This window comes from Salvia miltiorrhiza, chromosome 6, assembly GCF_028751815.1.
Source record: "Salvia miltiorrhiza cultivar Shanhuang (shh) chromosome 6, IMPLAD_Smil_shh, whole genome shotgun sequence".
NCBI classification, from domain to species: domain Eukaryota; kingdom Viridiplantae; phylum Streptophyta; class Magnoliopsida; order Lamiales; family Lamiaceae; genus Salvia; species Salvia miltiorrhiza.
In genome coordinates this window covers 27116623-27129241 of record NC_080392.1, presented here as the reverse complement: position 1 = coordinate 27129241, position 12619 = coordinate 27116623, and the positions used below count along the sequence as shown (strand labels likewise).

Here is a 12619-nt window from a genome sequence, read left to right as displayed (position 1 = left end):
AATGAGGCTCGGCCCTTAGTCTGTTTTTCCTGTGCTTTCAAGGGTTGTTTTAGGTTTTCTTTTTCTTTTTTATATAAAATCGCATTTATATAGTACGCCCGCTCGTGCGATGCACGATCGATATTGAAAGTGAATGATATTTTAAATAAATAAATATACATATTAAATATAAACAAACGTAAACATGGATCTCAATCAAAAATATTAAAGTTATGAATGGCATAATCTCAATAAATACATGAATCTTAAAATATTTGAATTTTCAATTTTTGAAATACCAATTAATTATTTATAATTGATATTGTGTATAAATATATAAATCATCAAATATCAAAAGCAAGTAAATGATAATGAGTATCATTATATATCATATAATATTCTAAGATGTACAAAACTATTTATTTGCATATAATTTAATATATTTTTGAATGAATATTTAAATCATATTTATATGGTCATTTTGTTTGAATATAAATTTTAAAATAAAGTTCTTATGCAACATCCAAATAATTGATTTTGCTGAAAAGATGAGATTTATTTTTATAAATAAAACTAATCAATTTATTAAGTTAAAGAGTTCTAAAATGAACAAATATAATTTAATATTTTTAGTTGCATAAATATTAAGAATGATATCTAATAAAAATATAAAAAATAAAATAATATAGAAAAAGGAATCAAATAGAAAGAAGATATAAACGTGACATTCAAAAGAATGGATTTAGGAGAGAGGAGAGGATAGATGAGAGAGGAGAGAGAAGAGAAAAAATAAATTTGTGACTATAAACGATAATAACTTACTATTTATTTTAGAATTAGTTTTTATACTTATATCAAATTAAAGATCTTTTCTTTATCTTTAATTTAACATCTATATTAAATATATTTTTATAAGTCAAAATTGATAATTTTTAAAAGAAAAATAAAATAGAAAAAGAAAAATGAAAAGAGAGAAATTTTGGTGAAAAAAAAAATTACGTTAAACTCATGTTTTATATAGGGGTTATTGCCAGAAAATACATATACTTTGTCAATTTTCTGGTTTATATCATGACTTTATAATTTGGCCAGAAAATACATCAATTTTCAATTTAATTACAATTATAACATGTCTTTATAGTCTGGCCAGAAAATACATCAAGTTTCAATTTATTCTCAATTATAACATGACCTTATTTAGATTATTTTTCATCATAGATGTATTAATATTTATTGTATTTATATTAAATTGTTATGTACAAAATATTTATAATTGATTGATTAATTTTTATAAAAATTTAAGTTAGATGATTAATTATTTCATAATATATATACATATATATGTATATATATATATATATATATATGTATGTATTTTTAAGCCATCAATATAATATCTTGTTATATATATATATCTACATTTTCAATACACAAATGCATATATATATATATATATATATATTTGATTTTAATGTTCTATTAATATATTATATATATAATAAGTATTTATTTATTTAAATTATGAAATTATAAAATATTAAGACCAATAAAAAATTACATACATATATAATAGAAACTATGTTAAAAAGTAAATAATATTATATATTATTTACATATAGATGTATATTTATCAAATATATATGTATTTATATATAGTATATTGTGAGATGAAAAGAAAATTAAAAATGTTTAATGTATTAAACTTGATATTATTATAATAAATTAATTACAAGGTCATGTTATAATTGAGAATAAATTGAAACTTGGTGTATTTTCTGGCCAGACTATAAAGTTATGTTATAATTGCAATTAAATTAAAAATTGATGTATTTTCTGGCCAAATTATAAGGTCATGATATAAACCAGAAAATTGACAAAGTATTTGTATTTTCTGGCAATAACCCCTTTTATATATTATATAGATATAGATAGCTACTATTTTCATAATTTGATCTATATAAATAAAGTTTCTTTTTAGTGTATAATATTAGCCAAAATAGCGTCTCGCTCTATATTAAAATCTCATTTATACAAACGTTGAATAATCCAAACTACCAACATTAATATGGCTTACTTCATTTAAAGTTGAAAGTTGAGAGGAAAGCCACACCAATGTGACCACCGCGACTCCACCAAACCAATCAATTTACGTCCAAAATTTTCTTCGTGGACCCCACCAAATGCAAAAAATAATTAATAGTTTAATACTATTATCTTCTAACACACGAGTGCGTTTTTTTATTGTAAAATTATTACGTAAAAATAAGGGATAATTAAAATTTCACCATTAACTTTTTTTTTCTTATTTTCTATTTTTCATTATAAATCAGGAATAATATTATCAGATTATTTTAAAAGGTGAAATTTTAATTATCCATTATTTTCTTATGATAATTTTACAAAAGAAGAGGACGCACCTTAACTGTTCTAAACATAAATTATTAAAGCTGAAACGAAGCTACCATACCATGCCCACAAAAATAAGCGACTTTCCCTCCATTAGAAATATATACTACTGTATATAGTTGAACATAAATGACAAGTTCCAGTGTATATCTTTGCCCTTTTTCTCTATCTTTCCCTTTTCACTTTTATTTTCATCTCTTTGTCGGAGGTGGGTTTGCAGTTGAAGAGAGAGAAGGAAGAGAGGGAGACATTGGAACGCAAACACAATCTGTGTCGTAGAGGTTTGTATATAATATTCATATTTGTCTGATTTTCCGCATACCCAAAATGCTGTAATTTATGTATCTCTCTCTCTCTTTCTCTGTGCTTACCAGTCCACACCCGCAGTATGAGGGCATGCAGCAGCGCTGCATTTGGTATGGGGAGCCATTATTGGCCCTTGCTCATCACAGCTCTCTTCTTCGCTCCCACCACCACCGCCTGCTCCAACGCCGAATGTCAGGTCTCTCGCTTTCTCCGATCCCTTCAATTTCCTTGCTCTTCCCTCCCCCCAAATTTCACCTCAATTAATTCCTCCCGCAGCTTCTCGAATCATGCTCTACCGCCACCGACTGCGCCACGGGCCTTTACTGTGGGAATTGCCCCTCACTCGGGAAATCACAGCCTTTCTGCATCAGGGGCCAAGCTCCAATCCCTACTTCCATGGTAAGCATGTTTCTCATTATACCTTTATTTTTTGCTGAAATTCATACAACCTCTTTAAATTAATCACCTCTAAAATAATGAGTTTCCTCGATCCCGACTTAGGCCGATTATATAAATTAATAATAATTCTTTGTCTCATCAGCATCATAAATTAATAATTTCCTAAAATATTAATTTACTGTTTACTTTCTATTGAAATTTAAATCATAATGAGTTTCATTTATAGCTTCTTTTTCATGACACGATGTAATTATGAAGGGTGTATGATTATGAAATCCTTTTGTTTTGTTTAGGCAGTAGTAGTTATTTCACCATTTATGTAACATCCAACGTATTTAATTCTAATACATTAAATAGCTAGATTCAAGTTCCTAAGATTTAACGCTCATGCATTTTTTCATGTAATCAAATCCAAGTTTGTTGAATTCTTATGTAATTAAATTTAAATTCAAATTCAAATTCGTGGAATATAATAAACTTCTTTTAATTAATAAAAATTATTAAATTAATCGAATAATTAATACCTCTGTAAAATAAAATAAATTCAGTCTCGACAGTATTAACTTATATAGAGGTTCTACTGTATTTGTAATGTTAGTGATTGTAATTCCAAGTGTGTTTGTGTGTGTAAATGATGAACAGATTAGTGGGCTGCCCTTTAACAAGTACTCGTGGCTGGTGACTCACAATGCCTTCTCTATTGTGGATGCACCGTTGTTGACTGGTGCTCAAAGAGTCACCTTTTACAATCAAGAGGATTCTGTTACTAATCAATTGATGGTATGTATGCTGCTTTCACCTTTTTTTCTTGATTGCCTGTGTACATGATCAATCTGTTTGAGTGTGGTGATCTTGTTTTTGCTGAATTGGTTCCTTGTGTAGAATGGAGTGAGGGGGTTGATGCTGGATATGTATGACTTCGAGAATGATATCTGGCTCTGCCATTCGTTTCGCGGCCAATGCTACAACTTCACCGCCTTTGTAATCTACTAGGGCCTTTGTTTGTCTCTTCTTTACTTAGTCAGTTTGTGTCTTTTGTGGTTTGTGATGTTTTCTGTTTATTTGTTGATAATGAAATGAGTAGGAGCCAGCAATCGATACGTTGAAAGAAGTGGAGGCGTTCTTGACACAGAACCCCTCGGAGATTGTTACCATCATAATCGAGGATTATGTCCGTACACCAAAAGGATTGACAAGGGTGTTTGCTGATGCTGGTTTGGACAAATATTGGTTTCCCGTTGCCAAAATGCCGAAGAGAGGTGCGGATTGGCCCACTGTCAACAGCATGGTAAAGAATAACTACAGACTACTAGTTTTTACTTCCGATTCTTCTAAAGAGGCGTCTGAAGGAATTGCATACCAGTGGAAGTACATGGTCGAAAACGAGTGTAAGTATAGAATTGATATTGAGGCTGCTTCTGCATTTGGATTAGTGTGGTAGTGCAGTTCAGGTCCTCATTTGACATTTTGTTACAGCGGGAGATCCGGGTGTAGTGCCTGGCTCGTGCCCAAACAGAAAGGAATCAAAGCCACTTAACTCGAGAGGTGCCTCTCTGTTTCTGATGAATTACTTCCCGACTATTCCAGTTCAAAATGAAGCTTGCAAGGAGCATTCTGCACCACTTGCTGATATGGTGGCAACTTGTTACAAAGCTGCTGGGAATATGATGCCCAATTTTGTGGCAGTGAACTTTTACATGGTAGTGGAACTTTGAATAGAAAACGAGTATTCTACTATTTTAATTAATAATTTGCTATTAATTTGCAGAGGAGTGATGGTGGAGGGGTATTTGATGATTTGGATCGAATGAATGGTCAGACGTTGTGTGGGTGTGCTACCCTCTCCGCTTGCCAGGTTTGTCCATATTTTGTGCCTAAAAGGGGTTTTAATGTTGATGGATAGAGTCAGAATGGTTAATTGAGGAAATGTCAATCTTTCAGTACTTTGTGAAGATAAAAGAAATTTTTGCATAATTAAAGTCTGTTATCCTGTGTTTCATAGGTTTCTAGATACTTGTAGATGAATTACAACATATAATAGAAGCGAATGTTACAAATTTGTAATAGAAACCATCTTTGTTTCTGATTTCTGGTGGAAACTTTAGGCACGGAGCAATTTGCATGCATTTCAAAACTCAGTGATGGATAAAGAGATAGTGTATCTGCTGATTCATACCATTGTGACTAGAACTAATAGATAGCTTGTCTTGCGTTTAAAAATTTATTGAGCATGGTCCGCCTCTCATCTGTCAAAACATGGTTTGACTTGCATGTCATAAGATTCATAAGGTTAGTTTCGTCAATCAAAGTCTTCCGCTCTTTATCATCAATGTTATTGCAATCCAGAATGAGTTTTGCGTATGAAGAGATATGTTGCCAGCGAAAAGCTGTTCTATGATCCTTAAATATAGCTGCCAATGCTGAAGTAATCTATGATCCTTCTGTGAGAAAGAGTCACATGTAACACTAGCAGGGAATAAAAATTGGAATATATTTGTTTATTGGTGGCTGCCTCTGGCTGTCACCTATTTTGTTTCGGACTTTCTGGCTTCTTGTTAGGTTTACAATTTTAATTTTAACATGAAAGTAGTTAGTCATCGGTCGAGTTTTGACGGGAATCACTTTACATTATATAAAAGATAAATTAAGTATTTTATTTTAATATAATATATTCGTTAATTCCTTAGAAGAAGTATTAAGAATCAATTAAAAATGATACTCCCTCCGTCCACCAATTCGTGTCCTAGGAGAAGGGGGCACGGGTTTTAAAAAAAAGTGTATTGTTTATTTGTTGAGTGGAGAAGGAGCACGACTTTTAAGAAAAAGTAATTTATTTGTTAAGGAAATAGTTACGAAAAATGAGTAAGACACGAATTGGTGGACGGACCAAAATGGCAAATTAGGACACGAATTGGTGGACGGAGGGAGTAATAAATAATAAAAGCATATTTCTTCAATTTTTTCTACTTTTATATGTAAAATGTTTATCAATATACCGTAAATGTCGTAAACTCGATTAAAAAACGATTTACTACGTGTTCTCGTCTCAAATCAAAGTAGCTTGTTATAGGTCGAGTTTTGACGGGAATTACTAGGTGCATTCTAGTGATATACCAGTTTTTTCTCTAGGCAATCATGCATTCATGGATTAAAGTAGCTTGTTACAAATTTAACTAATAAAAATTAATGTTAAATGTGAGGAAGTATTGTTTTCGTGCAATTGAATATGATTGAATCCAGGAACCATGACCCCATTTAAATATCCTTGTTGATGAGTAAGTTCTCCATTCATGCCAGTGCAGCACAGTCACTCATCTCACATTCTTTTGTGAGCGAAATACATCTGTGCTATGATTTCTACATGTAATAAATTTGCTCGATGAGTGGACAGTTCTGCTATGATAGTAGGAAAACTTCCCTCCGAATCACTTCATTTCCTATCAGGATGACTGGCAACTTGTATTGTATTAGTTCACAAGAATTTTCATTTGATAGGATATCAAAGTTCCATTTTAAAAATGAACTTATTGCAGGCTGGTGCACCTTTCGGAAGTTGCAAAGCTGTTGGTATGCCTAACACGAGTTCCACGACTACGGGTACTTCTGGGAGCTTCTCTGGGTCCGTTCAGTTATCCGGAGACGCCTCGGCACTCAATGTTCCAGGTGTATCGTTCACGTGCTTATTGCTGGTCCTCATAACCTTTTGTTCATTGTGAGGAGACTCAGAACATGGAGAAACTCTGTTGAGGTGCACAAACGAGTTAAAACCTAGGATCTCCTAGTTTGGTAGCCTCTGAAGTTTTGGATTTAGATAGGTTGCTTAATTTGGTTGAGGTTAGAAATGTCCAAGTACATTATTAGCTATAGTTAAGACGATACTCTCTTACAGCAAACATCGAGGATTCAACTAAGGAGTTTGGTCTATAGAGCAACCGTGAAGACAGGGCCAAGTGCTATGAGGTTCGGCCACTTTCTATATTTACTCGTCTCTTCCATTCTGCGCACCTTTGGCGTGAGTTTGTGATCTTGTTTTACCATGTCGTTTGCTGATTGTTGGGTTTCCTTCCAGGTTGTGGAGAATGTGAAAGAAGTGTGTGTGGATAGGGCATTGTTGTAAGAAATGAAGTATTATTATTGCATACAAGCACCTCTCTGCATTTGTGAAACTATTATATGTTCCACTTGCAATTTATTCTTTTCGATTCCAAATATCTGATTTTTATTTTTTAAGAAAGTTTTAACTTCTGTTATCCGAGTTGGAATTGGAAGTTTTGCATGATTAAGGGAAACTGGATTGTTGTTGAGATTAGTTTCCTTATGAAATGAACCAATTTGCAGAGGTGTCAATATTGGACACAAAACATGTTCACTATTCAACAATTCGGATGGTGTGACTGCTGCTGACTGACTAGGGATATAATATAGGGAGAAGTAATAAATAGCCCCATATTATATAATTTCTTAACATATGTATTTTCTCATCTTTTAATTTTGGTTTGTTAGTCCTTCAATATGACGGATACTTAACTTTATCTAATACTTCCTCCGTCCCAATAAACTTGTCCCCTTTCTTTTGGGCACAGAGATTAAGGAGTGTTAGATTAGTATTGTAAAGTAAAAGGCCCCACATGTTTAACAAAAAGTAAGTATAGCTTAATTATCTTGTGTTTGACTTCATTAAAATGTTGATTGACTTTTTGTAAAATTAAAAATTTAATTTAATTTTAAATTTCATATTTTAATTTTAATTCAATTTAAAAAACTGCCAAAAATTAAACTTAAACACTTCCATTGATTAAGTTAGTAGGCAGCAGAATTCTCTCCTCCAAAAGTTCGAGTGTTAGTAAAAATTGAAATGAAAAAAGAAGAGGAAAAAGTTGACTGAAAATCTGAAATTTTTCATTAAATCAACAATTTTCAAAATTCCCACCAAAATACATTGCCAAGTTCTATAAAATCTGCCATTCACTACACACCAACATATTGCATGGCTATTACACTTCAAACCAAAAAAATTGTGGCAGCCTACTTGCAGCCACAATAAACCCTTAAAAAAAATGGGGTTCAAAGATCTAACAACGGGAGAGAGAAACTCCATTGTGCAATTTGTGCTTGAAGATAGTCATGGTGGGAAGCCAAAACGGGGCAGAATGCAGGCTGCTGTTGTCAAATTTGGCGTTTGTCGTCGGCTATGGAACGCTGCAAAAAAGCAACAAAGTGAAGGTCAGCATATGCATTCAATAAGTGGAAAAATCAACAAACTAAGGCGCAAGAAAGTTGAAATAGATATTGAATTAATTTCAAAATTGGAGCTAAGCAAAAGATCAACCATTCGACGGCTTGCAACGGGAATAAATTGCAGTAAGAGCACAGTTGGGCGTTGGATAAGCAAGGGTTTGATCAGGGCTCATACTAGTGCGATAAAACCCGACTTAACAGCCCATAATAAGTTGCTGCGTCTAAGGTTTTCTCTTGAAGCAATCGAGTATGATAGAATACTCAAGGTGCTTCAATTGAAGAGTATGCACAACACGGTGCATATCGATAAGAAATGATTTTACATAACCAAGGCAAATCACAGGTTCTACTTAACACCCGGAGAGGCAGAACCACAAAGGAGTTGCAAAATCAAAGAAGTTCATAAAAAAAGTCATGTTCATGTGCGTTGTGTGCAGGACGTGGTTCGCAGAAGACGGGACTGTACTATTTGATGGAAAAATAGGTATTTTCCCATTGACAGAGTTTGTACCAGCAAAGAGGAATAACAAAAATAGGGAGGCAGGTACACTTGAGCAAAAGCCAATCCATTCAGTTACGAAGGAAGTTATTAAGGCCAATTTTCTTAATGAGGTAGTTCAAACACATGAAATATGTGACATATGTAAATCTAGAATGTTAGGTATTGAATTAAGTTGTGATTTAGATAATTATTCAGTTTTATAGTGTTTAAACTGCTTCATTTCATGCATTATGGCAGATGATTCCTACCATAAAGGAAAAATGGCCAAGATTTGCAAGTAAAGTGATATTTATTCAACTAGATAACACAAAGCCTCACATCAAAGACAATGATCCAGACTTTAGAAGGGCTGCCAGTTCAGATGGGTTTGACCTAAGGATTGTTCATCAACCACCCAATTCACCGGATACCAACATCAACGATCTTGGTTGGTTTAAGGCCATACAAAGCCTACAAACTAAATCAGTTTGTACCAACATTGATCAATTGGTAGAGGCAGTGAAGAAATCATTTGACGAACTATCTCCTACAACACTCAATAATGTGTTCTTAAGCCTTCAAGGCTGTTTAACAGAGATTCTTAAGGCAAAAGGGCACAATTGCTACAAAATTCCACATATGAAGAAAGGTGCCCTGATAAGGCAGGGCGAACTTCCTTTGAACCGTCAAGTTCCACATGATTTAGTTAAGGAGGCCATTAACTATCTCATGGAGAACGGTGTTGTTAGTGACATGGATCATCTAAGGAGTGCACTTGGGTTAAATTCAATTTCATTAGATGAAATTGAACTCCAAATGAAAGGTTTGAGTTTTAAATACGGGCTGTTTTTTGAAGGCTGCACAAAATAGCAAGTTTTTTTGAAGCATAGAAGGTCACTATGACTGCCAACACAGTGGAATATGTAAAGCATAGAAGTTTTTTTGTAGATTGGTCAATGGAAAATCTTTTGTAAAGAAAGTGATGTAAAGCAAGCAGCCAAGGTAATCAATTAAATGCATTTTCAGTTTAGTTTTAACCTTAGACAATGTACACATGGGCACACACCAACAAAAAGCAATACACATGGGCACACACCAACACATGTAAGCATATAGGGCACACACCAACATATATACACATATTAGGGGCTGTAAGTCTACAAACTAAGGCTTCTACTTGTTCATCATAGGTTACTTACAACCATTCAATTATATGAACATAAGGTCATCATCTCAAGCATATTTACCAACGCCCAAACACAGCATCATACAACGACTCAATCAGAGCCCAAACACAGAATCATACAACGGCTCAATCAGAGCCTAAACACAGAATCATACAATGGCTCAATCAGAGCCCAAACACAGCATCATACAACAGCTCAGTCAGAGCCCAAACACAACATCATACAATAGCTCAATCAGAGCCCAAAATAGTTCAAAGTATAGAAAATTGGAAGATCTCACCCAATAATCTGGAAAAGAGAGCAGTATTTGCATAAATTTTAGGAGCTTCGGCGATTCTTCAAGCATCCTCGAAAGCTTACTTGCAGGGGACTCCGGACCGTTATAACGGACTACGTCGTCCCATTTTTCCTCATAAAGAAGGGAATAACAATGGAAATTAGCAATCTTGTTTTCAACAGTAGGAACAATCTTACATTTAGTGCGATTTAAATGCATAAGACGCCTAAACAAGGAAAACCTTGATTTCTCCGGAGCTAGGGCTCTGGGCGACTCACAAACAGCCTCGAACTCTTCCACCGCATCGGACTCCTCCTCATCCTCTGAGAAAGTCGCCGAGAATGGGAAATACACCGCCGACGGCTCACCCCAAGTCGAGAAATCCTCCTCCGTGTCGGGAACGTACGTTCCGCTCAGGAAGCCCTCCCAAGGGTTGCTCATCATCGTGGATTTACCGATCGGGGCCTCTTGGCGTTGATCTGTGCAGATATGAACAGAGGGCGGTGACCGAACAGATGGGTCAAGGAGGGAGGCGGCCAAACCACGAATTTACCGAAATAGAGCACGAATCGATGGTGATTTACCGATCTAAGCCGGCGCCGGTACACCGAGACGTGGTACGCCGCGAGGCGCCGGCGGAACGGAGGGGGAAAGGGGGAGGCGGCGTCGGTGAGATTTAGGGTTTTCTAGGAGGAAGGAGAAGAGTCGGCAGTAGAGAGAGAGAGAGAGAGAGCCAAGTGAGAAATGAAAATAGAGTAGGTATAATTGAAGTTAATAGGTTTGACTTAGTTAGTAACTTAATTAAAATCAGCCCCTAATTAAGTTACTAATTATCCCCTAAAATTTACCCAATTTAGAAATGAGACAAGTTTATTGGGACAACCCAAAAAGGAAAATGGGACAAGTTTATTGGGACGGAGGGAGTATTTTTTTTATGAAGTGGGTCCCACTCTATGTATAAACTGTCAATTGAGAGATAAGAAGAGCAAAATACGCATAAGATCCCTAGTTCTTAAAGTTTCAATTGAAGGATTATATTTTTAATGGCAGCCATTATATAAGCAAAACATTTTATAACCCATGATTGGATCTACGAAATAACACACATGAATCTTGGAAATATCAACTGCTTAAATTATTAGCATAAATATTAATCAAATAAACGTATAAATAAATCAAAGAAAAGAAAATAGAAATTTTCTTCTTTATAGCAAAATTAAGTGAAATCCGATGAAAAAAATATAACTAAATGAGGCAATAAAAAATGAAGGCACAAAACTTGTTTGTTTCTATAAAGCTTGAGACAATATTTCGGGATTATATCAAATAAAATGAAACTTCATTAAAAATACCAAATAAATGAAGTTCATTCTTCCTAATACGTTAATAAATAGAGTGTGACCCGCTTGATAAATAGAAAATAAAAAAAAATGAAAAATATTGGATGAAGTTAAGCGTCCATCAAAAATAGGGGGAATTTTCCACGCCAATGATGCTTTGCTCTAGTGGCAAAGTTGAGGCACTCAAAGACTCTCCTTTGTGAGAGGTCTTGGGTTCAATCTCGCCTGCGTGCGGTGATGTTTTTCCACCTTGGGGTGGTGTTGTATTTCCGCCTACGTGCGATATAGTTTTTCCACCGTTGTGTGGTGTTGAGGTTCCGCCTGCGTGCGGATTGCATCATTGATTATATTCAGATATCTCTTGTAATTCTAATTTTTTTTAAAAAAATACAAAGTATGATTAACCATATATATTATAGGGAGAAGTAGCCATCTATCACATTTACCTCCCCATTTTTTTTTTTTTTTGATTTTGGATTGTTAGCCCCTCAACATCTAAAGTGAGCGTGTTTTTCCTTTCGTTGGGTGTAACAATTTTTTTAAAAATAAATAATAAAAAATCATAGTTTGTATTTTAAAATTTCGGTGTTTTAAAAAAAATGTATATATATATTTTCAATTTACATTTTCATTTAAAAAAACCCTCGCCTTTGAAAAAAATTAGATTTATGTTTTGTTTTTATAAAATTCAACGATGGAATAATGAATCACCTAACTAGAATACGTATAATTTGATAGTATAAAATTGTAAAAAAAAAATCTTACACTAAGAATCCACCTAAAAAATTGCTTAAAAACTTTAATTCTAGGAAGCCACCTAAAAATCTAGCGAGCTAATTTATCATTCCACAATAAAATAATGAAACACTTAACTTGAATATACATTATTAATAGTTCCTCTGTCCACAAAAAATAGTTCATTTTTGTCATTTTGGGATGTCCACAAAAAGTAGTTTCATTCTATTTTTGAAAACTATCTATCACATGGTGGGCCTATTCCCCACTC

At 34.0% G+C, this 12619-nt stretch overlaps 2 protein-coding genes across 5 annotated transcripts; one reads left to right on the top strand and one right to left on the bottom strand.

Moving 5' to 3' along the window:
* The first annotated feature begins 2413 nt into the window (after positions 1 to 2413).
* LOC130988961 (PI-PLC X domain-containing protein At5g67130) lies at positions 2414 to 7299 on the top strand. Of its 4 annotated transcripts, none has more exons than XR_009090342.1 (10): positions 2414 to 2666; positions 2760 to 2887; positions 2968 to 3090; positions 3733 to 3870; positions 3973 to 4071; positions 4175 to 4478; positions 4567 to 4790; positions 4859 to 4945; positions 6624 to 7050; positions 7160 to 7299. XR_009090342.1 is itself a non-coding variant. In XM_057912949.1 (9 exons), exons 2-9 carry the CDS (start codon positions 2774 to 2776, stop codon positions 6804 to 6806), a joined length of 1272 nt encoding a protein of 423 aa, XP_057768932.1. In that variant the 5' UTR covers positions 2435 to 2666; positions 2760 to 2773; the 3' UTR covers positions 6807 to 7299. The 4 variants fall into 4 exon arrangements, 2 of the variants coding, with proteins under 2 accessions (XP_057768932.1, XP_057768933.1); XR_009090343.1 differs by having other exon boundaries at positions 2509 to 2666; positions 2773 to 2887; XM_057912949.1 differs by having other exon boundaries at positions 2435 to 2666; positions 6624 to 7299.
* Positions 7300 to 7967: 668 nt separating this feature from the next.
* On the bottom strand, positions 7968 to 11195 carry LOC130988960 (uncharacterized). The gene is made up of 2 exons (XM_057912948.1): positions 10277 to 11195; positions 7968 to 8289 (listed from the first exon to the last, which is right to left on the bottom strand). The coding sequence occupies exons 1-2, from the start codon at positions 10715 to 10717 to the stop codon at positions 8257 to 8259; spliced, it is 474 nt and encodes a 157-aa protein (XP_057768931.1). The 5' UTR covers positions 10718 to 11195; the 3' UTR covers positions 7968 to 8256.
* Between the last annotated feature and the right edge of the window lie 1424 nt (positions 11196 to 12619).

Bases quoted from the DNA above. Each gene is read 5' to 3' on its own strand.
- LOC130988961 (XM_057912949.1), top strand. From the start codon at position 2,774: ATGAGGGCATGCAGCAGCGCTGCATTTGGTATGGGGAGCCATTATTGG. The intron at 2,888-2,967 runs GTCTCTCGCTTT...TTCCTCCCGCAG, and splicing joins GCTCCAACGCCGAATGTCAG to CTTCTCGAATCATGCTCTAC. The intron at 4,946-6,623 runs GTTTGTCCATAT...AACTTATTGCAG, and splicing joins CTACCCTCTCCGCTTGCCAG to GCTGGTGCACCTTTCGGAAG.
- LOC130988960 (XM_057912948.1), bottom strand. From the start codon at position 10,717: ATGATGAGCAACCCTTGGGAGGGCTTCCTGAGCGGAACGTACGTTCCC. The intron at 8,290-10,276 runs GTGAGATCTTCC...GCTTTTTTGCAG, and splicing joins TCTCTTTTCCAGATTATTGG to CGTTCCATAGCCGACGACAA.